At 32.4% G+C, this 26,411-nt stretch overlaps 2 protein-coding genes and 1 pseudogene across 2 annotated transcripts; 2 read left to right on the forward strand and 1 right to left on the reverse strand.

Annotated features, from left to right (window-relative positions):
- Positions 1-12,778: 12,778 nt before the first annotated feature.
- LOC120178103 lies at positions 12,779-15,141 on the forward strand (annotated as a pseudogene).
- Positions 15,142-19,703: 4,562 nt separating this feature from the next.
- LOC120178094 (protein IRX15-LIKE-like) lies at positions 19,704-20,918 on the forward strand. Its single transcript, XM_039184042.1, has one exon. It carries the CDS (start codon positions 19,859-19,861, stop codon positions 20,807-20,809), a length of 951 nt encoding a protein of 316 aa, XP_039039973.1. The 5' UTR covers positions 19,704-19,858; the 3' UTR covers positions 20,810-20,918.
- Positions 20,919-23,343: 2,425 nt separating this feature from the next.
- Positions 23,344-24,661, reverse strand: LOC120178093 (uncharacterized protein At4g06744-like). Its single transcript, XM_039184041.1, has one exon. The coding sequence runs from the start codon at positions 24,659-24,661 to the stop codon at positions 23,384-23,386; it is 1,278 nt and encodes a 425-aa protein (XP_039039972.1). The 3' UTR covers positions 23,344-23,383.
- Between the last annotated feature and the right edge of the window lie 1,750 nt (positions 24,662-26,411).

The raw sequence follows: 26,411 nt of genomic DNA on the forward strand, positions 1-26,411 counted from the left end.
TTAGTGGTAATAAGTGTAAATGAGTTTGAATGTGTGAATAGAGTTAAGGGTAAAATATTTAAGTGAAAGAGGTAAAATCTGGGTAAGGGTATTGGTACTAGAAGAACAATACCGATACTATAGGGTTAAGTTGAAATAAATGGTTTGAATCGTATGAACATTATCTATACTGATTGAAGTAGTATCGATACTGATGTGAAGGTATCGATGCTGTAATTGAAATTTGAATTCCAGAATACCAAACTGGTATCGACACTAAAATTGATATAAGGATTTGTTTATTTACTATAATCATGAAAGGTTAATATGGTAGTAATACGATAGAGCCGAGAGATACTTTCATTTTAAGAGTTATGAATACGCAATTGCCTTTTAAGATAGGTAGTGTCTTGATTGTATAATTAAATTAAAGCCTTTGTTGTTGGATCGATATTAAGGATCTTAAGAGAAATATGAAAAGTTTCGTACTTGTTAAGTACAAAATAAGTAGGAAAAAGGGAGAACTAAAGACTTAAAGTCTGATGAATGTTTATATTCCATGGAAAAAGTTATCATCGAGTTTATTTTTAAGTAAGTGGCATGTCAGCAAGTTTAAGAAAGGTATCAAGATAGCTTTAAGTGAAGTTTTGCGTAGAAGAAAATGTTGGACACCATTAAGTTGGTCAAAATTTAAAAGATCGAGATTTAGTACGGCCAAATTCGATCAAAGAATTTGAATATAAATGAAGATTAATAAAGATAATCTTAAGATAGATGATGATTGACAAAAGTCCTACACGAATTTGAAGAAAAAGGAAATTGAATTTCCAAGTAGGTGATAAAGTGTTTTTCAAAGTCTTACATTGGAAGAAAATTTCTCTGTTTTAGATGCAAAGTATAGCTCAGTTCTAGATTTATTGGACCTTATGAGATTTTAAAAAGAGTTGGACTAATAACCTTTCAGTGAGAATTGTCACCAGAATGGAAAAGATTCACAATATCTTTCATGTTTCGATGCTCAAGAGATATCGATCAGATCCTTCTCACATCATAGCATCGGAAGAAATATAAGTTCAATCTGACATGACCTATAAAGAAGAACTAGTACATATTTTAATATATGAAGTTAAATAGCTAAGAAATTAGATGATTTCGTTAGTAAGAGTGCTTTGGGTAATCACAAAGCGGAAGAGGTGGCATGGAATCGTGAATATGATATAAAGAGAAAAATTCTTCATCTCTTTGTGCAATGAAAATTTGAGGATGAATTTTCTTAAGGGGGAGAATTGTAATACCCTAAACTTCGAGTCAGAAACTGAAATGTAAGGATTTAAAATTTAATGGTTTAATTAGAATAAATTGAAAAGTTCAAGGACTAGTTTTAGAAATTGTGTCTAGGAATTAATATCAAAGCTGGAAGAATGGAAGGGAAAAGAGGTCATTTAGCATGAATGAATTTAAAATTCATTTTTAAGGGTTATTTAAGCATATGGAAATAAGGAAAGAAAGAAAGGAAAATCTAGAAGCTTGGCTTTCTTTTCATCTATTCTCTTCCACCGTATACCTCCATGGCTAAGGTATGTTAGTTGAAGTTGGTTAATTCTTTCATTTTTGATTTGGTTTTGGTTCTATGAGTAATATAGAATCTTAAAGAAAAGTTGAAACTAAAAGATGGATGAATTAATGGTGAATTAGTAAAATGAGTTTTTAAGTGGATTGTTAGAAAATAATGAATAATTGGATTCTAAAGGAATATTTGACTTGTCAAGGGTTTTAATAAGATGTTAGAAGTGTTAGAAAGGATTGAGAACATGCTTGAAGAATTAGTATGATTTTTAGTTTCAAGAGTTTTATGGGATATTTTAGATGTTAAAGGGATTTTAATGGATATAAGTTAGTGGTAATAAGTGTAAATGAGTTATAAGGTATGAATAGAGTTAAGGGTAAAAAATTTAAGTGAAATTTGGGTAAAATTCGAAGTGGAAGAGGTAAAATATGGGTAAGGGTATCGATACTGGAAGAACAGTACTGATACTATAGGGTTAAGTTGAAATAAATGGTTTGAATTGTATGAACAATATCGATACTGATTGAAGTAGTATTGATATTGATGTGAAGGTATTGATACCAAGAGTAAAGTATCGATACTGTAATTGAAATTTGAATTCTAGAATGTCAATGGTATTGGTACTGAAGTGGGTATCGGTACCATAGAAGAGAAGTATCAGTACTGTGGGTAGAGTACCGATACTATTCAGTAGGAAATGATAATTAGGTGTTTCATTTTGCTTAAGTAAAGTTTAATCGGTTAGATGTTAATTGAGCTTCGATATTCATGGGTTATATTAAATGTGTAGATTTCATTGAAAGCAAGTGTTGAACAAATGGACATGTAAAGTTATTAAGTAATAGTGAAAAAGATGTATGCTTAGGACTTAAGTGAGGCAAAGGTAAGTGCATTTTATTTATGTTTTAAAGTATATTATGAGGAAGACTTGCGATGAGTCAACCTCATATGATTTGGAAAGAAAATGTTTTCAAATTGTTATATATATATATATACATTGTTTTGCTAAATGATTCTTTGAATAAATTTGGGTATAAATTTCCCAATATATTTTATATGATAAATTTGTTTTAATATAGGTGAAATATTTTAATTATAGTGTTTATATGAATGATTTCTATAGAGAACAATAAATTATGTGAAATTAAGATAAGGTATGAATATATGTTATATGTGAAATGAAATACTATGAGAATAAGTTCCATGTGAATAAATGTTAAACTTGGACATTGCTACGTGAAATTTGTTCTAATTGAAAATGTACTACGTGAAAATAACTTATATGAATGTACTCTACGTGAATAAAACACACTCTGAATAATGAGATGAAAAATAATTATAAAGCTAAAGCCCAAAGTATATTTTATGAGAATTAGGGGTATAGTTGGCAATCCTTTAGGATAAATCTATGTGGTCTTTTGGGACAATTCTATGTGGTCCTTCGGGACAAATTCTACGCGGTCTTTCGAGACAAATCTACGTGACACTTCGGTGCAAATTATATGAGCAGTGGTGACTGCATTAGTGCACAATCTCAATGTACTCGCATACCTTGAGTTCTCAGCGATATACGATGGGCTAATTAAATAAATGGATAAACTAAACAGATTGATATAGAGTGAAAAATGTATATGTAGTTATATGAAATGTAAAGTGATTATAAGTTGAACAGTGAATAAAAGCCTATTTTATTTATATGAAACATAAATTGATTTTTATATTAAGTATTTATCTCTGAAATGTTTAAATAAATGTTTTATGGTTTTATATTGCTCATAATGGCTCACTAAGTCATAAACTTAGCGTGTGATTATTTTCACACGTAGGTTCAAAGAGCTTCGAGGAGTAAGTCGATTAAGCAAGGCAAGACAATATACTTGTGAAGACTTTCAAATCGGCTAAAAATTTTGAATTGTATATGTCTTTGTTATTTGAAATATTGTTGGCATGTACTAATAATGTTTTAAATTATAGATGCTCTGATATGTTTTGTAAATATGTTTTTATTTTCCATTAAAAGTTAAATTTTACTTAGATTTTCAAAAGAGTCAAAGAGTTGAAAAGTCAATATGACACCTCAGATGTGTATCTGGGTCGGGGTGTTACAAAAATATCTCTCTAGTTCTTAAAATAAAGCATGACTCTTTATGTACATATGCTTTGATGACCCTCACTTTTACCAGAACAAACCCCTAATAGTCATAAAATTCCCCAATCTACTTCTTATTACTCAACAAGGCAAAAAGGGATTGTATAACACCCTAAACCCGAGTAGGCCTAAAGTGTTACACTGGATTGTCAAGGCAACCCCTGATCCTTAAAACATGTTCATTTTCTTTTAAATTGTACTGAATAATATCATAATAAAATATCAACAACTGTTATAAAAACATTTTACAAAACTGGAGGTTCGTGAAGCATGATTTAAATCAAAATAATACATATTGAAGTTTACAACTCAAATACATAAGTAAGGTTCTATGAATACACATGCCCACTAAAGCTACGATACATTACTCTGTCAGAGATGCTGAAAGTCATGCGACGATGAAGCTCTACGAATTGCTCAAGCTATGGACATGCCAATAAAAAACATCTATAGGGCGAGCTTAGTATAATCGCTAATCTAGAGCAGCATAAGAATCTCATAAACTAAAGCATGCTATAGACATAATACTAAGCAGTTGGTATAAGTATGATTCTAATCAGTGCTACCTACGTAAGGTCCTCCAGTTATATCCCTCGAATCTACGTCTCATGTTTCCCTTAGTCTTCTCTAAAAACCCCGCCATGAGTATACAAGTACTAAGTCTCTAACCTCCTTATCATCCTATAATGCATCAATATACCAAACACAATGACGGTACTTGATATCATAGAGATGTTGGTATTATCACTCAATAATAAGTAAGTATCGTGGTATAGCTCGGGGTCACATAGCATCACGGAACTCAAACATTTGGTTGTTTAATAGAGGTACCTTGGGTAGAGATGGGTCACACAGTATCAACAGCTCCTAAGTATCTCAGGCGAGGTCAGGGCCATATAGCATCGGTACCTCCCAATACCTTAGGCTAGGTGCGGGTTACACAACATCGACACCTTGCCTGGCTAGTCTACTCCTTTTGAGTATTCGGAATGTGCCTGGGTCATATAACATCAGTACCACATTCAACTAGCGACTAAAGTGCATCTTGCACTGACTTGGATATATCCGGATATTCTATGAACACAAGACAACCGTCTTACTGCTAAAGTAACTCGGGTGTCTTCATCGTTTCCCGAACGACACACAAAGGCATATGTATTATGGAATCTTACCTCATAAGGCTTTTATGGCTATCACACAATTAATGTTATTATCTCATTATTATTATAAGGCTCTTATCTAGAGTTACGCCTTAACATACATCAACTGATGCCACATTACAGCAGACGAAATAACTCGATCACTCGCTACTAAACTTATTGAAGTCATGTGATGTAATATCTCATTCACCTGAGACTATCCTGCTCGTCCTCTTGCCTATGACGTTCTAGGAGGGGTATTAATACTTATAAGGTATTTTACTCATTTATACCTCTAGATAATTCTCTAAGCGTTTCACAATTTTTCGGTGATTATGGTGTTTACAATACACTAAATGATTATTGGTTAGCCCAATACCTGACTCGAGCTCATTACGGGGTAACAACACTTTTAAGCTCTTATCGTATTTCTCTCAATACCCCTTGAAGTAGTGGAATGACTTATTCATTTTCGGTTCATTGATGTTCTCGAAACACCAAGCTCTTTGTTGATACTAAAGCTGACATATTTATCGTATCGCTCATTAAGTACCTCATATACTGATCCTCAATCCCAACTATCCGAAAACATCCTCAATTGAAGATACTTTAGTGTATTATGCTTAATATAGTTACACCCAATGTAACATACTCCTACGAGTATTTTTAGGTATGTTGAGTCATTTATGTCCCTCACGGACTAAGTCTTACTATTACGGACCATATTTAAATCTTACGTACCTTAAATAGGTCAAAAGAATATTCAATAACACTTATGAGCTCTAATGAATGCAAATCCATCCTTGTTCGTCGAGCAAAACAGAGAATTGATCGATCATTTATTTCGAGGGATCAATCTTTTTCTCAAAGGGATCAATCTTTTTGAAAATGGATCGATTCTTTATCCCGAGGGATCAATACTTTGTTGGACAGAAACTATAGGATTGATCCCTTTGGTCGAGGGATCGATCCTTTTTCTGGGAATGATCTTCTTAAGCTTGGGAATACTAAAAAATAACCCCAACCATCATGTGTTGGTTTTAAACTTATTTAAAAGCTTTAGTAAATTATTTAAGGTCATTTGGCATTATTAAAACATGCTATTAACACCCAAAACGTGATTTGGTTGAGAAATCAAAGAGAAACCCTAAAATGCTCAAATCACCAAATCTTAGCAAAAACCATAAATTTATGCAACCTTAATACTCCAAAGGATTATAAATACATTACATTGATCTTAAAATCCCTAAATAAAGCTCATTTAGCTACCAAGCACTATCATTTTTGACTTGGTTGATTTTCACCATTTTTTTCCACGATTTTTTCCTCAAACCAACAAAGACACAAGGATATTCTTACATAAGAATGTTGCAAGAAGTAAAAGAGATGGATTTTAGACTTCATTAAATTAATAAAATTAAATCTTACCAATACTTGAGGTTATAGAAGCTAGGAGAGGGAAGGATAAGAGAAAATAAGATGATGAAGAGCTGTATGGGAGGAACCCACATCCAAAACATAATAAAAACCCTAAAATCAACTTCCATTTCACTCAAGGGTCTAATTGCACTTTCGGTCCTTTGTATTTTATATCACATTCAAAAATCATTTTTATGACTAATTGGGCCCCAAAGCCAACCTAATTAAGCCCAATAACTTAATTTGTAATTTCACATGATCCACTTACCTCTCAGGTAAACCTGAAACTACTATCCTATAATTTGTGGTGTTACAGATTGAGTTGGGGCTAATTAGAATACTGGATATGGAGGCTTAGGGGAATGAGGGTATGTAACATCCCCAACCCGTACCCGACTCGAATACGAGTCCAAGGTGTCACATTGACTTTTCAAAACTTTTACTTTTTCCAAAAGAATGAATTTGCTAACATTTTTAATCCAAAATACATAAATTACACAAACATTTAAATTAAAGAGTTTACAAACTTATCAGAGCTTATACAATTTACTCTTTTAAATACATGCCAACTAGATGTTATATAATAAAATACATATTATTCATTTCTCTTTTGATCTGACCTTCGGTAAAGAGAACTGACCTATCTTGCTTCCCGTTGATCCATAAGCTCATTGAAACCTACGTGTGAAACACTCACACACTAAGCCATTGACTTAGTGAGACATGTAAATATACAATATAACTATAACTAATTAATAACAAACATGTACATATCATGAACATAACATCATACGTGTATACATACTTAACCCATCATTAGCATGCTTATCATTACTTATTTTGTTATCACTAATTCCTTTTATCATATGAGCATATATTTAACATAACATATAATGTAAACTCTAAATCAAAACAATACATGAACCATTACCAATCTCATATCATATACAAGCACATATACCATTTCACAAAGGAACACACATATAATCATAACAAGTTATTTATCTTTAAAGCTCATGTATACTTCTGAGAACGTAAGGTATGTGAGTACATAGAGGTTGTGCACATATGTTGTCACCACAACTCGTATAATTCCCACTAGGGGCGCAGAATTTATCCCGAAGGACCACTATGTCCTGAAGGACCACATAGAACACATATGTCCCGAAGGACCACATAAAATCCTCGACTCTTGACATGCCAACTATACCCCTAGCTCTCATAACACATAACATGGGCATTATTATTTATGTCATTTCACATATTCACATAGCCACATAATTTACTTTCGCGTAGCACATAGCTTCTCACTTTTACTTGTATTCTTTTTCATATAGCTCACTATCACATTTTTCATAGTCACTTAGACACATAAATCACTTACACATAGAATATTTTCATATAATTCACATATCATATGTTTTTGTATTCATATAACATATAATCATATCGATTACTTTTATCTATCTCTTGTCCTATATCTTATCTCTTATGTTCATATATTACAAGTTCATCTATATATATATCATGTAACATTCTCATAGGGTCACAGATTTTAACATTCATATAGACACATAATCATATCTACATCGATCACATATGGATATGCACTTAACATCTAAACATATGCACACATGGAACACATATGTCTCGATCGATATATACACAATCATATATATTATATACATATCAACATTCCCAATATCATGATTCTAATCCTTCATTTCTTAACTAAAGGAAAGGCTACTTTCATTCTTGATTAAAGTATGTATCAGTACACTCTATAGGGTATCGGTACATCCCTTAACTGGGGTATCGGTACACTGCCTAGGTATCGATACCCAAATTACATTCGATAATTTTTCTGTTTCAAGGGGGTATCGATACCATACTTAAGGTATTAGTACCCTTTGAATATCTTCATGAATTTTACTCTTGAGGTATCGATACCTGTTGAATGGGTACCGATACCCATTGCCTATAAATTACATTTTAAGCACGAAAATTACTTCATTTCAACTCCAAACACTTCATATTTCATTCCTTCACGTGTACTTAACTCACCTACTCATACTTAAACTTATTACTACTCATTATCACATCTTTAATCTCAAAATACTGTATTCCATATGTAATTCAAGAATTACACCAAATTTGCAACATATTCTACATGCACTTCTAACACTTCATATCTTTTAATTTAACCATTGATAAGTCAAAATCAACTTCAAAATCTATTAACTCCTTCTATTTCAATAATTCACTTAAAAACTCTTCATTCATATTTTGGAGTTTCAACATACTTTAATCTCTAATTAATGTTTCTTAGCACACCAAGAATCAAAACTAAGCTTAAAACTTAAGAATTAACCAACTGAAATTAAACTTACCTTTGCCATGGAGCTTACGGGAAGAAGAAGAAAGCAAGAAGAATAAGCTTCTGGATATTTCTCTTCGTCCCACGTGTTATCTCCCTAAATAAGGAGATAAAATATCTTTTAATTTACCATAATACCCTTTAATCATTCCATAATTATCATTTAATCTAATACAATAATATTTCACTTTCATACATAAACTTTTAAATTTTTTAAAATTAAACCTCAAAGTTTCAAAACTTACATCTTAGTCACTAGCTTCGATTTTGGGATGTTACAGGGTACCACGAGGGTTCACGTGCAGTTGTTGGAACTGTTCAGTGCGAAGGCTGAGAGACCACTATGTGATATGGTTATCGATGTTGGTCCTTAGGATTAAGGTTATAAAGCCCTGAATATAACCTGGTTCAATATGAGCCATTATATCAAGGCTAGATCTAACGGCTACAATGTTTTGGTGGCACTAGGGTTGATATAAAACCATAATTTATTTCGTCTGAAGGCACAAGCTTCTAGCTGTTAGACCTTAATGTTTGGGACATTACTGATGGGTTGTTGTACATGTATGGTTTATTTGGGTTTGTAAATGGACTATAATGTGTTTGTTGTCGGACATTTGAGACATTTTTTTGGGTAATTGGTGTTAATAAAGATGTTAAACATATTTTGTCTCTAAATCCCATCACAAACATAGATGATCATCCAAATCGAATAATCTCATTAAGTAAAGGCACACACCAATGACAACTGGATAATTCGACGTCCACACGTGAGCAACTTATTAGTCTTCGATCTCATTTGATCCAATTGAAATGTTCTGATAAAATTAGGGTATGACACACTTTTTCTCACAAAATTAAAAAAAACATAGATTTTGGACACTTACGTTATCGTTTTATTAAGTTTGGCCACTTTTGTTATCATTTATAGGTTTGGTCACTTGGACGTTAAATGTCGTTAGTTTGATGACATGATTTGTTAGTAAATAGATTAATTTTATTTTAACCCTACACTTTAAACAAAATATTGATTATGAGTTTGTTTTTAAATTCAAATTAGTTTAGGGACAACATTTCAATTTATCTATTTTTAATAAGTTTTTTTCTAACCTCATCGTTGTTCAGCTTCTTCATGGTTCTTCTTCATACATCTATTGCTCCAATGCTTCATTTGTCTTATTTCAAGGACTCGCGTTTCATTTTAATAATAATGCAAGATTTTTAACTTTCGATAACAATAATAACACCATAAATTCAAAGAAAAAAGATAGGGTAGACATTTAGAGATAAAATGAAGTTGGGTAATCTTAGTTATACTACTAAGATTCAATTTCCAAAGATTGAGTTTGCAGAATGCCAAATCCAACAAGGAACAATAAGACAAATTAATGGATCCAAATAACCCGATAACCAGATATAACTCTTCGTGGTGATTTTCCCTTGAGAAATTGCCTCCGGTGAAATCAATGGATCCAAACAACCTGATAACTGAATCTGTGAATTCACCCATTTAACTCAATCCAAAATCCATGATCTTCAACATCGAATCTTTGTTTTTTGCTCAAGAACAAGCAATTTTTTCAATTATAGATCCCTATGAACAATGTTCATCTTATGAATCACTGCTAACCCTTGCAATTAGGGTGATCTGTCGCACCACTGCCACCGCATCATTGCTGCATGGCCGAACAACTCACCTCCGGAGTAGAGCTCTGGTACTAAGTGAATGTCGGTTTGATCTTCGTAAACATCATAGAGGTTGATCATGTTTGGATGAGACGAAATGTTCACGATGATCTTTCACATCATGGGGATTTCGTTGGTCAACAACACGTCAAATATGGAAACTGGTATTGTATTGCTAATAACAATAACATTGAAGAAACTCTAGTCTTCTCGGCTCGAGGTAGTGGTGTGGCTGTGGTGGTTAATCTTTTCAGAGTTTTAATGACGAATTCTCTGTGTTTTTCATGATCTTCATTACTTCTTTTTATACATTTTCTTAAAATTGAGAACGCACCTAATTTGATTTTAGATAATTTCAACTAATAATTAGAAACAAGAAGGTTATTGCAATGGAGCAGAGATGCCTGAAGAAAAAGTTGAGAGAAGATGAGCAATATTGATGGTTGGGGAGAAAAAATAAAAAAATATAGGTAAATTAAAATGTTGTCCCTACACTAATTTGAATTTACAAAATGACACATAATCAATATTTTATCCAAAGTTTAGGGGTTAAAATAAAAATTAAACCATTTCATTAATGTGTCACATCATCAAACTAACGACATTCAATGTCCAAGTGCCCAAAACTTAAAAACAATAACGTAAGTGACCAAAACTTAATAAAAAATAACGTAAGTGGCTAAAACTTATGTTTTTTTAATTTGATGATCAAAAGTGTATAAATATAAAAGGAAAGTGATCAAAACTTAATCTGTGTATTATCTACATGGAAACAAAGTAATTTTAATTTTAGATATTTACCGTGCCACATCAGCAAACCATTAAAGGTTTAACAACTATTAACATTCAGTGATCATATCTTAATTAAAACAAACAAAAGTGACCAAATATTATATTTTTGAATTCAGTGATGAGAAATTTATAAAACTCAAACGAAAGTGACCAATTATGTAGTTTACCCATATAAATTTTTTAAAAATGTTATACCAATTAAACATAAAATTTAAAATCATAAATATTTACTTATTTGTTTCTCAATAGAAAAAGAGTTGTAATGACTTATTACAAATTATTATATCATATGAGAAAAGAAAATCAACAAGATGTTTTTTAAATATATTTTTGAATAATTTTAACGATTGTTACACAGAAATATAAATTAAATAGTATAATTTAATCAAACCATCAGCATTAATCTTTTAATTTTAAGTAAATGAGAAAAAAAAAGTTAACTTGTTTGAATAATTAATAAAAGATTGATGAGTCACAATTTTCTTGCAAAGCTGTTGAAGATCTCCACTTGGAGCCGACAAATGCTTAATTGGCGCTTGAGTGTGCGGACAAAAACATAATTGGCGCACAAGTGTGGGGACTTTGAAGTAAAAACAAGAAGGTCTAACTTTAATTTCAGTCCCTATGGTATTTGCACGTTTACAATTTAATCTCTCTACTTTTAGTTACAATTTTGATTCTTCTACTTTATTGATTTAATAATTAAATTCAATTAATGACATTGTGATAGAAATTTTGTAGATTTTGATTATTTCTTTTAACAATAATAATTTATTTAAAGTCTTTCAATAGTTTATTAAATATATTCTGATTAATAAATTAGAAGAGTAGAGAAATTAATCACGTGCTTTTGTTTTTTATACTATACTTTTAGTTTGAAATCAAACAAACCCTAATTATTTATGCAAATAGATAGAGAGAGAGGGGGATCCATTTGTACAATGTCAAACATTTTAGTTTTACATGATTTAGGGTAATTGAATAAGTAAAAATAAACTATTGCGATTAACAGTAAGAAATAAAAAGATATTCACTCAAAAAATAATAAAACAATCTCAACTGTATATTTTTACTCACCTAACAATCCTATAATGTATAGAGTTCAATACCTAATGAATGGTTGAGTTTGCGAGGGTATATGCCGAGCTCTTGAGATTTGGTGCAATTTGGTTCAGTCTCCAGGAACTCAGTAGGGTTCCTATTAATGTTACTATCGTACTTTGTGGTTTCAATAGGTCGGTTAGTGGTTTGTGTTTAATTTACTGGATTCTGTCAAGGTTTTCGACCAAGGTTGCTAATAACTACATGGTGTATTATTTTCCCTCCATCTAGAATTAGGGAGATTATTTTAACGAGGCTCGTGTTTTTGTCTTGTTTGTATGTTGAATCCTCTTATATTACAAAACATCCTCCTTTCAAAAAAATCCAATAAACTTGTAAAACTTAAATATATATATATAAGTGGATCCTAAGCTATATATAAAGTGGAGAGGATTAAATTCTTAAAAATGAAAATCAAGAGATTAAAATGTAAAAATATTAAAAGTACATGGACTAATAATAAATTAAACACAGAAGAACAACAAAGTACCACACGGTACCGACCTATTAATCTCTCTCCCCCTCTCTCCCCCCTCAAGTCTCCTGTTTGAGTGGAACAACCACTCACCCCTTTTTTTTCCATCATTATTCTTATTCTTTCAATCTCCACTTCTCAGTTTTCTCCCTTTTATCAATACCCAAAGTTCCTTTTCCCTTTTTTCGGCTTTAAATTCATCAAATCTTTCCTTTTTTTCTCCTCTGTAAAAAAAAGTTTTTTTTAACGAACATGGCTTCGATTTCATTAGCTAATTGTCAAACCCTGAACCAATCCCTTCTCTCAAATCTTTCCTCCACTCCAAGCAATCCTGCGTTGTCTCCTTGTACCATCATCCCGACAAGGTTGTACCTTCATTGTCTCTTCCAAAACCCAAAGGAGGCTCTTTTCGGTCGGCTGCTGGACTCATCGCCAACTCAGTTCCCGTAACCCTTCTCTTGCCCTCTTTTGGGGATCTTCCTTTTAAAAGATTGTTTCTTTTAACATGGTTTTGTTCTTTTTTTGTAGTCAAGAAATGGGAATTATACAGTGGGTGATTTCATGACCGGAAAGAGGATTTACATGTTGTCAAAGCGACAACAAGCGTGGACGAGGGTATCAAATGATCCTTTATAACTTTACTTATTCACCATTTATGTATTATGAGTCCTAATTTTGTGGTGAAATTCTGGAATTTCAGCATTGGAGGCACTTGTGGAGAGGAGAGTCACTGGCTTCCCAGTCATTGATGATGACTGGAATTTGGTAAATTTTCAGCTACTTTTTCTATTTCCTCTTTTGCTTAACTGAGAACCATGTATGTTTCTTGGACATGGCATTTTGATATCTTGTTAGTTATTTGGTATGTGCCTATGAATGCACAAAGTTGTCGTTTGTTAACTTGTGTTTGGATACGCATAGTTCTTAATGATCATGGTTAGGTTCGATTGAGATTCTTTTCAATGAGAGAAGATGGTCTTGGAGTAGATTAATGGTCTGGTCTTGAGAATTCCGGCCGTCTTCGTTGAACTAGCACTGACCGGCTTCTATATTGCAGGTTGGCGTTGTTTCGGATTATGATTTGTTGGCACTTGACTCTATCTCAGGTAGTTGGTTTTGATGCTTGGTAATGAGTTAAACTTCTATACAAGGTTTGCTTAGAGTAGCGTCTCTATCATGCATATTTATTAAGTGTTTATATGGGCACGTCGGAAACGTAATAAGAGGTGAATGCTACACCTGCTTCGGAGTTCGATGGATATATATCGCCTCTTGTGTTATTTTGTAGCTTGTTATTCAATTTAATGAGCTATGGAGTCTTTCCACCCTGGTTCATATTCGGTTTCTCTTTTAACTGTGTCCTAATGGTCACTGAGGTTTTTATCCATCAGGTAGCAGCCAAAATGACACGACCCTGTTTCCCGATGTTGATAGTTCTTGGAAAGTAAGTAAGCAATCTGCTTTCGGATCTTCGGTTTCGTTTGAAATTGTTTATATTGTGAAGTGCCATTATTCCAATACTAAATTCCTTCACATTCTAGATATTTCAATGTTACCGCTTGATAATTTTATCGGATTAACAACATGCGTGTGCATTCATCCGAGCATTTTTTTCCGTTTTCTCTATATTTTCGAATATGGAATACCTGGTTTCAGGCAAAATAGATCTAAATTATGAATGTGTGGCGTTACAACTGTTGCTTTCTTTTTCTAATTCTGGGTTGCCATGGCAGACATTCAATGAAATACAGAAATTGATGAACAAAAACACGGGAAAGTGGTCGGAGACTTGATGACGCCTTCCCCGCTTGTTGTTCGTGAAACAACAAACCTGGAAGATGCTGCTAGGTATTCTTTTTCCAGCTTCTTGTAACGCATCGAATGCGTTTATCGTGTTATGTAGATGTTTCTTACTCTGACGTTTCTCATATCAGGTTGTTGCTTGAGACCAAGTATCGTCGACTACCGGTGGTAGATGGTGATGGCAAGCTAGTAAGAAGTTCCCCGTGGACCGTTATGTTCTTTATATGTTTCCGTATACACAAACACACGTGCACACACACATACACCGATATATGCTTCTTGAATTCGTATTAGCCAGGGATGATTTCTGATTGATTTCTATTTGCATCTCAAAGGTAGGAATCATTACGAGGGGAAACGTTGTTAGAGCTGCCCTGCATATAAAACGTTCGAGTGAAAGGTGACGCCGAGATCGAGAGCAGAGATCATGATCTTGGCTATTGTTTTTCCAGTACACGGACGAAACAAGCGTTCTAGATCTCCCTTTAAGTCGGTCGCCGTTGCCGTGTACGACTTCCACGTCGAATTGAGGAATTTAATCCTGTCTGGTGAGCCTGTTAAAAAGCAAGGGTTAACGTTGGCTTAGCTAGAATCATTAATGCTTTTGAAGTAAACCATATACGTATATTTCCTGCATCTACGTTGATTTTTTACTATCCTCTCTATTTGTCTGATAGAAAAGTTTGGATGAACTATTCCAAATGTCACTGAATTTTATTGTTTATATAAATTTTACCATCAAACTTTAAAATGTTTCAATTTTAACACTGAAATTTGTGCATTTTTTTAATCAATCCAACAATAATAATAATAATGAAATGGGTAGAGATAGCTGGGCTTCTTGACTTGAGATGTCGTGTGGGTTGCTTCTACCTATTTAAATTGGGTCGTCCGTGAACTCGACAAGGCCATCTTCCTTTTCACAAGGAAATAATCGCCTGATTGGATTAAAAGTTTTAAAAACCAATTCAAGTATCAAATGTTTTATTTTGATATAGGGTAAATATAAATGTCCGTTTCACTATAAAATTATTTTATCAAGTCCTTCAACTATTAAAAGTTACAAAATAATTTTTTGAATATAGGAAGTTACTTTATTAATACTCTTGACTATTAAAAGTTACAAAATGGTCACTTGACTATTCATTATGTTCCAAACTCTTCTTTTTCCTTTAAAAAATTAACGACAGTCTGAGTTGTACGTTAATTTATTAACTGAGAAATGATAAAACATGATATCATAATCCCAATCGATTATCATATCTCAGTCAGTATGTTAACGTCCAACTTAGATGGTCGTTGATTTTTTTAATGAAAAAATACGAGTTTGAAATATAATGAATAGTCAAGTGAACATTTTGTAATTTTTAATAGTCGAGAGACTTAATAAAACAATATCCTATAGTTAGGGAACCATTACCCTTTAATATATTAATAGACAGATTTAGTATTATTCAGTTAAGTCGATTCATTTAATTAAATTAAATTAAATTAAAGTGAATTGAGATTTTAGTTAAACACTTATATATTATAATATTTCTAAAATTATATATTAAAAGTTAATTAAGTCAATCAACTAAAATATAAAAATTTATAGACGATAATCAACTTGACACAACTTATTTTAACCGCCATAACCATCATAAATGAATTGGTCAAATTAATTCAATTGAGAACCATAGGTCAAAGGTTAGTTTATCATTGCTTCCAAAAACTGTTAAGAAAAAATATTTTTAAAAGGTGCACGAACCAATTTATTTCGGCGGTTAAAGGATTGTTGTTGTTTATAGAGGTCACGGGTTCAAATACTAGCGGCTACTGGAGGGTGATTGAGTGTTTATTGTCAGATGATTGAGAAAATTTAGAACAAATATTATTTTACAATCACGTTAGCTAAATAAAAAAATATTATTTAAAATGTATTAGTGAAGAAAATGTGGTTTAAGAAGTCACGTGTTAAAATATTGTTATTAAATAATTAAAATGTTTGTAGATATAGAAATTCCATCACTCATTATGTGATTAAAAATAACATTTTTATTGAAAAATGATTAAAAATATTGTACAATAATATAACTATTTTTTTATATCGAAAGAGTGTAGGGTGAGATGGGTACATATTTTTCAAGGGATAGTTCCGTTGTATGACAACTTTAATATACAGTTAAAGAAATTTTTTTTTCAGAAATGTTAATATTTTTTTAACATTTTCGGTAAAACGATATTTAAAATATTATTTTTTTACCAGAAATGTTAATTTCATTGACTAATTTCCGGTAGAATGCAATATTAACATTTTCGGTAGAAAAAATAACGTTTTAGGTAGCGTTTTACCGGAAATATTAAACATTTTCGGTAGAAAAAAAATAATGTTTTAGAAAATGTTTTACCAGAAATGTTAAAAATATTAATATTTCTGATAGCGTCTTTATTTAACCGTATATTAAGACTGCGGCACCTAACTCATCCTTTTTTTCGAAAGAGTAATCAATGCCCACCCTTTTCTCTTAATCAAGACAAGCTTTTGTTTTGTTATCATTAATCCTGGCGTTTAGCGCTTAATTTGAGTTGTAACTTAATCACACCTACACACTTACCAATAGGGATGGCAAAAAAAAACCTGAACTCGACGAGGAAAATCGAAAATCGAATTAAACGGGGACGAAAAAAAATTGTTTATGCTAGATGGGGACAAGGGAAAACCGTTTATGTTAAATGGGGACGGGGACGGGTTTAGTAATCCCCACCCCGATTACCTGATTACCTGGCCCGGTAAATATTAAAAATAATTATATATATATATATATATATATATATATAATATTAATAATTTTAATTTAAATTAAATATATATAATATTTATATATTTAATTTAAATATATATACCCGACCCGATACCCGTTTAAATAACCGTTTACGCTAAATGGGGATACTCGTTTCCCCGACGTTTTCCTCGATTACCCGATGGGGATCTCCGTTTAAATCCCCGCGATTTTTTAAGCGGGGATAGGTACGAGTTTTTTAAACGAGGACGGAGACGGGGACCAATACCCGACCCGAACCCGGCCCGTTGCCATCCCTACCTACCAAGGGGTTTTTGTTATGATTTTTCTTGCAAAGTGACCTAACAAAATGGTTTTATACAACAGAAAATCCAGCAAAAACACGAATTAAATATATAATTATATCAAAATTTTTAACCGTCTTATCACATTCTGAATTAAATGTTAATGATTAATAATTTAATTGCATCATTTAAAAAGTTGTATAATATACATTAAACTTTATAGTTTATTTTAAAATAAGCATAACGCCATTATCTATCATTAAAGAGGTGATTTAACATGCTAAATTAATAAAAATATATATCTCATTTGTCTCAATAATTGTAACTAAAATTTCATTTTACTGTTAATTTTAATTAAAATATTTTTATTATGTTTTTTAATTAAAAACAAAATGGATATAAATAAATTAAATATTATTTTTAGTATCATATTATAAATATTGAATTTATACCATATAAATTACTCGATACATTATTAAAAGTTAAAGATTGTTTCGATTATTTTTATGATTCTGGATGTATTTTTTAAAATTGTGTTTAAACTTCTTAAACAAAATTCAAATGTTTGAATCATATAGTTTAATAAAAAAATAATTACATTATTTGATAATTTCTTTTTTTGGATCTCAAAAATTATAAATTTTTTATTTTACAAATATGATCATAATTAATAAATAATTAGTTTAAAAATAATCTGATGAATGAAAAAAAATTAAAAAATAATTTTTAATTTTAAAAATAAATTGTTTTCATATATAAATTTTAAAAATTCTATTTTTTTAAAAATTATTACTTAAAAATAACTAAAAATATATCAAAAATGAAATTTCAGTTATAATTGATGGGCCAAATAATATATTTTCTATTAATTTAGCATTCAACGTCTCTCCTTCAACAAAAATTCACATTCTCTACTCTTTTTTTTTTTTATAAAATCCTAACTTTAATGATTATTTTATAACTTTTATAAATCTAATGACAAATAAAATTATTTTAAATTCACTTACGAATTTTCTATATTTTTGTATTAGTTATACATATCAGCGCACATCATTAATGATGCATATCGATGTGTATACATCACTCCAAACTCATGCCATATTATGATAATAATGCATGTAACTGAGTGAGGAGTGACCAATTAATTTATGAGTAAAATATGCAATCATACTTGGAAAATGAGGAACTCAAAAAGCTCAAGTTGGTTAAACTTAAAACCCAAACATCCTATCTCATAAATCAATATTATTAATAATAATACAGAATAAATTACTGATAATTAGGACCATAAGCAGCAGCATAGGATATATAATAAGTAAAGTAAATTAAAAAAAAACAAGTTCGATCTAATAAATGCATGCTTATTTGTTCCAACGTCATCCATCAATTACCTTCTCCATGCCTCACGCTCCTTTACCGAGTCCACTCACACGTAAACCCTATGTTGTTTATAGTATTACACATTGATTCAAACAACGGATACTTTTAATTTAATTTCGTTGGCATCATTATTTTTAAAAAAAAATTAAAGATTATAGTTAATTAAATTTATTATTGTTATAATATATATATACAAATGTATAGATTCAAATATATTTTTTCGTTCAAGATAGATCAAATTTATTAAAATTATCAACACTCTTAAGTTCACGTGATATAACAAAACAAAATCTAAATTTTGACTTTTTAATTTATCTAATATGTCAATTTACAAATAATAATGATAATTATATTATTGACCTTCGCACTAAATAAAATTATTAATATTTTTGATCAATACTGAAAAATAGATGAACCGCTCACTATAAACATACCTTCGAATCTCATGTTTTATGATTTAGGGGTTGTTTGTTTGCCTCTTAATAGAATTATTCAACGCGTTTATTTCGTACCTCTAAATGATTCAATGCTGATTGATTCAGTAAAATAGTATTTAATAATTCAATACAAAAATACATTCTAAATCATTCAAAGACAATTATCAAACAACATCCTCCCTCATCCGTTAATACCGAATTAATTAGTACTTCAACCGAGGTAGAAACAAACAAACATCATCGACAACAGCCACCGCTTAAAGTGTAATAAAACTACAGACACGGTCTCCGGCTCCACCTCCTCCTCCAATAAATAATCTCCACCACTTTCTTTCCTCTACTATTTCCTTGTTCCCCCAGGTCAATCCATTTCATTCGAGATTCGTGCTCAGATTCATCTCTCAATCTCCTCCGTGATTCCTCTCCTCTTTGCTTTTAATCTCAACTTCCGAAAACCGCCATCAAAGAATTCTAGAGAGAAGAGAACATGAAGAACAGCAACGCTAACACGAAGCTGATTCTCCTCCACCCATCGATCCACAAACCCGCCGCCGCTTCCCCCCACCGTCTCTTCCTCCTCTTCTTCATCACTTTCTTCGCTCTAGCTTTCTCCTTAACTATTCTCACCACCAACTCCGTTTCAACCACCGCTACCCCTTCTCTTTCCACCGCAGCATCTTCCTCCCTACCTTCTCCCGTCACCGCCGCCCTCCTCCACTATGCTTCCACCGTTAACATCACCACCCTCCACATGTCGTCTCCCGAACTCTCCCTCATTGCTTCGACTCTCCATAACTGCCCTTCCTCGCCTTGCCGTTTCCTTGTCTTCGGTCTCACCCATGAATCCCTCCTCTGGCACTCCCTTAACATCCACGGCCACACCGTTTTCCTCGACGAGAGCGAGTATTTGGTCTCGTCGTTCGAGCGCAGCCACCCGGAGATCGAAGCGTACGATGTTCAGTACACCACCAAAGTGAAAAAGATGCCGGAACTGTTATCCTTGGCGAAATCCCACACGGGAGACGAGTGCAGACCGGTGCAGAACCTCCTGTTCTCCGATTGTAAGCTCGGGATCAACGACATGCCGAACCACATATACGATTTGAGCTGGGATGTAATATTGATCGACGGTCCACGCGGCTACTTCCCCGATGCTCCGGGGAGGATGGCTCCGATTTTTACGGCGGCGGTGTTGGCTAGGAGCAAGAAGAGCGGTGGGGAAACCCACGTTTTCGTGCATGAAATCGAGAGGGACGTTGAAAGCCGCTTTAGCAACGAGTTTTTGTGCGACGAAAATTTGGTGGAAATTGTAGATTCTCTGGGACATTTCATCGTCGGCAAAGAGTACGATAACGGTAAGAAATATGAGTTTTGTAAGAATTCGACATCATCATCGCCTTTGTCCGTTTCTTCATCATCGGGTGAGGATGACGATTGATACAATTTTCAAGGTCCATTAATCTCTGCAAATTTTATCGTTTGCAATTTCTTTCTCTTCCTTTTCAGGTACAGAATTGTAATATTTATAAAAGTTTCATCCTTTATCATATATTTCTACAAAATATGAGTGCTCAGAACTGTTTATAAAACCGGGAATTTCGCATCCCAGCTTTGAAATGGTAAGTCCTATTTGGTCAATGAGAGAACAGTAGGGAGTAAAAAGAACTTGAGATTTTAATTTTTGGATGAAGTACACTAAATCGTACTTTAATTATTGTTTTAACTATTAATTTTTTTTAAAAATCATTAAATTTATTATATTCTTATAAAATTTATTATAATATATAATAATTATAAAAATAATTATAATTTTGAAATTTTAACATTTATAATAAGTACTGGAACATAATTAATTGTCCTTTAAGCCTTAATTCGTAGATAATGAATTAAGATATAGATATCTATCATCTAATTATGCTTTTTGAGTTATTAATACATTTAGATATAAATTTATTTATGACAAATAAATAAAAGTAGATTCTAAAGTAGAATTCAAAAAAAATATTAAAAAATGTCGGTGGTGGAAGGATTACATTCTGTGGAAAGATATGGTGCGAGGGTGAGAAACCGGACGGTAAGGTTAGCAAAACCCGGTAGGTACAATTCTAAGATTTTTCGAACGTGGGAAAGAGTATGAAGCGTTACGCGCCACGAAGCTATGTGATCGACAACGCTTCAAATAAGTGGCTTGGAGGCGCGTGCGGATAAGTATCTTATCGGGGGTATTGGCCTTTCGGTTCTGTTTTTCACCAGAGAGGTCACGTGATTCACGTGAACGAAAGCGTACATTGCGGCAGAAGATTGAAAGCAAGAGCGTCGGTGTGTCAATAAAACATAATTATTACGAATTTTATTACATTTACGTCACCTCTGTGTTGTTCCCAAATATTCAAGCTTCCGTCCAAAACTGCAAATCTATCATTTTGGAGATTCAAAAACTTTTGAATTCGAATTTTCAATCTTGTTTTTAAAATATAAAATTATATCTTCTCTGTGTTTTTCATTCATTTGATTTAAATATTCTTCAAATTTTTATTTTCTGTGTTTGGTGCTGGAGAATGTCGTAGTACCTTCTCTTCATATGTCGATACCTCAATTGTTCAAGCTCTTGCTCATTATTCTATCACCGATCGTTAACTGTTATATTTTATTTATGACAATTATAAATATATTTGTCTCGTGTATATATATATATATATATATGGTAAGATGTTATTACAATACTTTATTTAACACAAACAGGCTGTGGCTAGGACAGGGACAGAGTACATATATAAACTAATGTGTGGTTTGGTTTCTGGGAATTTATTGCCATGGGGTTCCTATGTCTTTATGGTACTCATCCATTCGTGGTTTTAATTTGATGGTCGATGGATGGTGCGTAGGCCTCCCTTGCGGTTACACGAATTAGGTCTCATATAATGCAATGTACAAATATTAAATTCATTTTTAATATTAAATTTTTATGATAGCATGCTGGTATCTAATTAATTGATAATCGTTGAATAATCCAAATATTAATCCATAATTTTTTTTGAACAATGACAACTGAATTTCATTATTTAAAAATGGAAGAATCAAAATTACAAAACATCTAAAGAGAAAATTGGAGACAATGATCACCAAAAACTCATACATAAAATAAAAATATTAAACTCAAATATACGAATATAATGAAACATTCCAAACATCAAAATAATCCAATAACCTTCATGAAACTCATTGTCTCTGTCAAATGAGACGCTCTACGATATGATAAAGGAGTGGTGAGCGAACCAAACAATTTAGCAGATTGCTTCGCTACATAATTCAAATTATTTCGACAAACAACCATTTACAAAAGAGTGGATCAGACAATATGTGCTCATTGACAAGCCAATCAAAAAATAAATGGCGTGAAGATATTTGTGGAAGCACCAACACGACCGCAGAAGTATGCAAAAAAACTTATCGAAAACTATAGGGAATGTGCTACAAGAGTATAGAAAAATATGTCAGTAGAACAAAGATTTTTATTTAAAAATGAAAAAAGTCAAGAAAAAATATAATATGAAAAAAAAAATTACCGACGATTGACAACTAATATTAAGATCTGTCAACTAAACAAAAAACAATTGAAGAAAATAAGGCGACACAAAAATATTAAGAGAAAAAATTAGGTTAAAGAAAGACCGCGATGGCCCCTTGTTCCATAAACTATTAGACTGTTGATTTAAAAAAGGATGATATTTTTTTTGGTAACAATAAAGAAAGCCAAAAAAGATGATATTGATGCTTACTATTACATAAAAAGTGGACAATATACAAACAAACAACTTCGAGAGTGCTTCTTAATATCCAAAATCAAAACAGTAGTACATATACGAACGGTGACGTCCACATTTGTCATTAACTTATTAAGAACCTTGTAGTAAAACACAATGCCAATACGATCAAACGTCGTGTTTTTTAAATGTGAAGATAACATTCGAACCGTAAACATAAATCTTAAAACCAAACCGATAAAGAAACCTTAAAACTTGTGTCTTGAAAGAGTTTTGTAAGTAACGGGAGCTTTCCTGGTCTTGGTCATGGTTTTGGACCCTTCCAAATGATGGTTCCTTGGAGCATTCTCCCTGCATGGGATGACTTTATACGACTCAGGGTCCGGACACGACCTAATGTACTTCACGTAGAACTCAGCACATTCTTGCAATGATTTCTGGTCGGGAAGACCGGGGATACAGTTCTGTCTCAACTCAAGAACACCATTCTTTATCAGCTTTCTGCAGGCCGGACCTACTTTGGTGAAAAAGTTATCCGACAAGGACAAGTTCACCAAGTTTGGAAGCGCACACAGTTCCTCAGGCACTTCCCAGTAGAGCAGATTATTAGCAAAGTTAAGCAGCTCGATTTTCTCCAAGCAGGACAAGGAGATCGGCAGTGGACCAGTTAATAGGTTGATTTCGACGTCGAAGACTCTAAGTTCTTTCAAAAACCCTAGTTCGTAAGGGAGACAACCTGATAACTTGTTGTTCAGCAGTAAAACCTCGACTAATGTCGAGTTAAGGTTGCGTATGCTTCGCGGGATCGGACCGGTTAGCCGGTTGTTCGCCAAGGTGAGGTAGAGAACCGGCGTCGAACCGAAGTTCTCCGGTAGTTTGGCGGTGAAATCGTTGTTGTTGATGAAGAGGACTTCGAGTTCTTGGTTGAAAATCTCCGGCGGAACTCCCCCGGCGAAGGAATTAAAACGGATGTCCAAGAACGACAAGTCTTTTACTCCCATGACCGTCGTCGGGAATGTGCCGGAGAAGCCGTTGTTGCTTATGTCCAACTCGTAAAAATATCTGAGCTTCGAGACGTCCGGTACGGAACCGAAGAACCTGTTTGAGTTTGCATGGAAGATAGCCAGGTCGGGGAGGTTATCAACGAAACCTTCCAGTGTTGGGGCCGCTAACAGAAACCCGTTGAAGTCAATGCCGGCGACGGCAACGGCGGATTCATTGTCGGGTGGGCTATCACAGTAAAAGCCCGTGTAGCTGCATATATCCGGTCCGACCCAATTCCCCGTCCTGTTAAGCGGATCTTCTGTGATCGTTCTCTTGAATGCTTGGATTACGGGGTAAACAACGGCAAGTCTCTGGTCTTTGAACATCAATAGTTGCGCCAAGACACCCAATGGCGGTGCCGCTGAGCCTACCGGGACGATATCGGTACCATTGTGGCATAGTACGGAGAGCAGAAATGGCAGGAAAAAGAAGGAAATGGAAGTGTAAGTGGAACTTTTGTAGGAGAAGCTTAAAATCTCCATGGATTAATAAAGTGAAGGGGAAAATGTTGGAGGTGATGTTATATAATGGTGTTAGTCAAGTACGGGCGGGAATTAATTTAAGAAATTATATTAAAATTTTTAGAGGGTGTAGAGTTATAAAATTTTAAATGTTCTAAATTAAGTAATCCATAGAAAATATAAAAAAAATATAAAATAAAAATTAAAAATTCTAGACGGTGCAACTGTCGATCCATCCCTAGTGTTAGTGTGGTTGTTGAGTATCATTTTCGAAACGCAAATGTTTTCATATGGTTTCTGCTACTGGTACTGGGATTTGGTAGGTGGACATCTGGTTTATGTCTCGTGATTTTCCAGATTTTTTTCCCCCATCTGTTTAAACCTAGCTAGAGTTTAAGGTTGTTATATGTTACTAGTCTAATCTACATTTATTTCTTTAAAACAATTCAACTATTAATAACGTATATACAACATGTAGATATTGCTCGAATATAATTCCTCGAAAAAAATAACATTATTTTTTATAAAAAATTATAAATTCAAATTTCAAAACATTCAAATATCGTAGCTGAACCCTTGAAATATCCAAATATATATTTTCCACAATTTATTGTCCAAAAAAATATTGAATTTCAATTTAAATATTATATGAAACATATTTATAATTAGGGTTGAGCAACGAAACTGAGAAAATCGAAAAATTGCATGAACCGAATCGAATCAAACCGAATACACCCCTATTTATATTATGTGAACTAAGATACATATATAACTAGTGTTAGGATAGACAATTTTTAAGAAGTTCTCGTGTTGCACATCTCATTTAATATATGTTTATTTTAAAATCTAGAAAGAACAATAGTCGGAGTCTAATTGCTAAGTGATGAATTTAAAATCTAAAATAAAGAGGTTAGAATTTAATTTGTTTATTTTAAATTTGAAAGGTACTTGTACTCCAAAAAAAAATGAAAGATCAATATTTAATTGATCTAATTTTAAAATAAAAAATAAACATAAAATTAATTTTATTAAAAAGTAAAAGATTATGATCTAATTAATCTAATTTTAAAAATTAAAATATCTAACAAATTAGGGGTGAGCGTTCTATCAAGTCGAGTCGAGTTAAAAAAATTTGAGTTATTTGAGTTGATAAGTTTTTTTTTTTATAACTTGAATTTGACTTGGAGTCGAGTTTATAAAATTTAAGTTGAGTCGAGTTGATTTATTCGAGTTTCTGTTTAAATTTAATTATAAATATTTATAATATTATAATACTATTTAATTCCAATTTAAACGGTTTTCTATAACCATATATATATATATATATATATACTTATTCATATTTTTTTCATATATGATATAAATATATCATGCAAAGTTGAGGGATTCGACTCAAATTTGAAAAACCAATCTTTTAGTTACTAATATTTTTAAGTTATACGAGTTGTATTTTATAAATGGATCTGAACTTGAAATTTTTTCGACTCAAATCGAGTTTATGAAATTACAATTCGAAATCAATTTCAGTCGAAACTTTTCAAGTAGAGTCGAAAAATCTGTTTTTTCGAGTCGAGGCAAAAAAATTAATTTTCGAATCGAGTGGAGTTTTGTTCTCCCCAATAACAAATAACCAAGTTAAAAAAATATTTATTTAATTTTAAAATTAGAAAACCTAAACAACAATTAACAATAGGGCCCTATCTTTGAAGAGTCACCGGCGATCATATTTTGATTAACATCTAAGACAATAAATTTTCCTCAAATTTCATGT

This window comes from Hibiscus syriacus, unplaced genomic scaffold (genome assembly GCF_006381635.1).
Source record: "Hibiscus syriacus cultivar Baekdansim isolate YM2019G1 unplaced genomic scaffold, ASM638163v2 tig00112344_pilon, whole genome shotgun sequence".
In the NCBI taxonomy this organism is placed as follows: Eukaryota; Viridiplantae; Streptophyta; class Magnoliopsida; order Malvales; family Malvaceae; genus Hibiscus; species Hibiscus syriacus.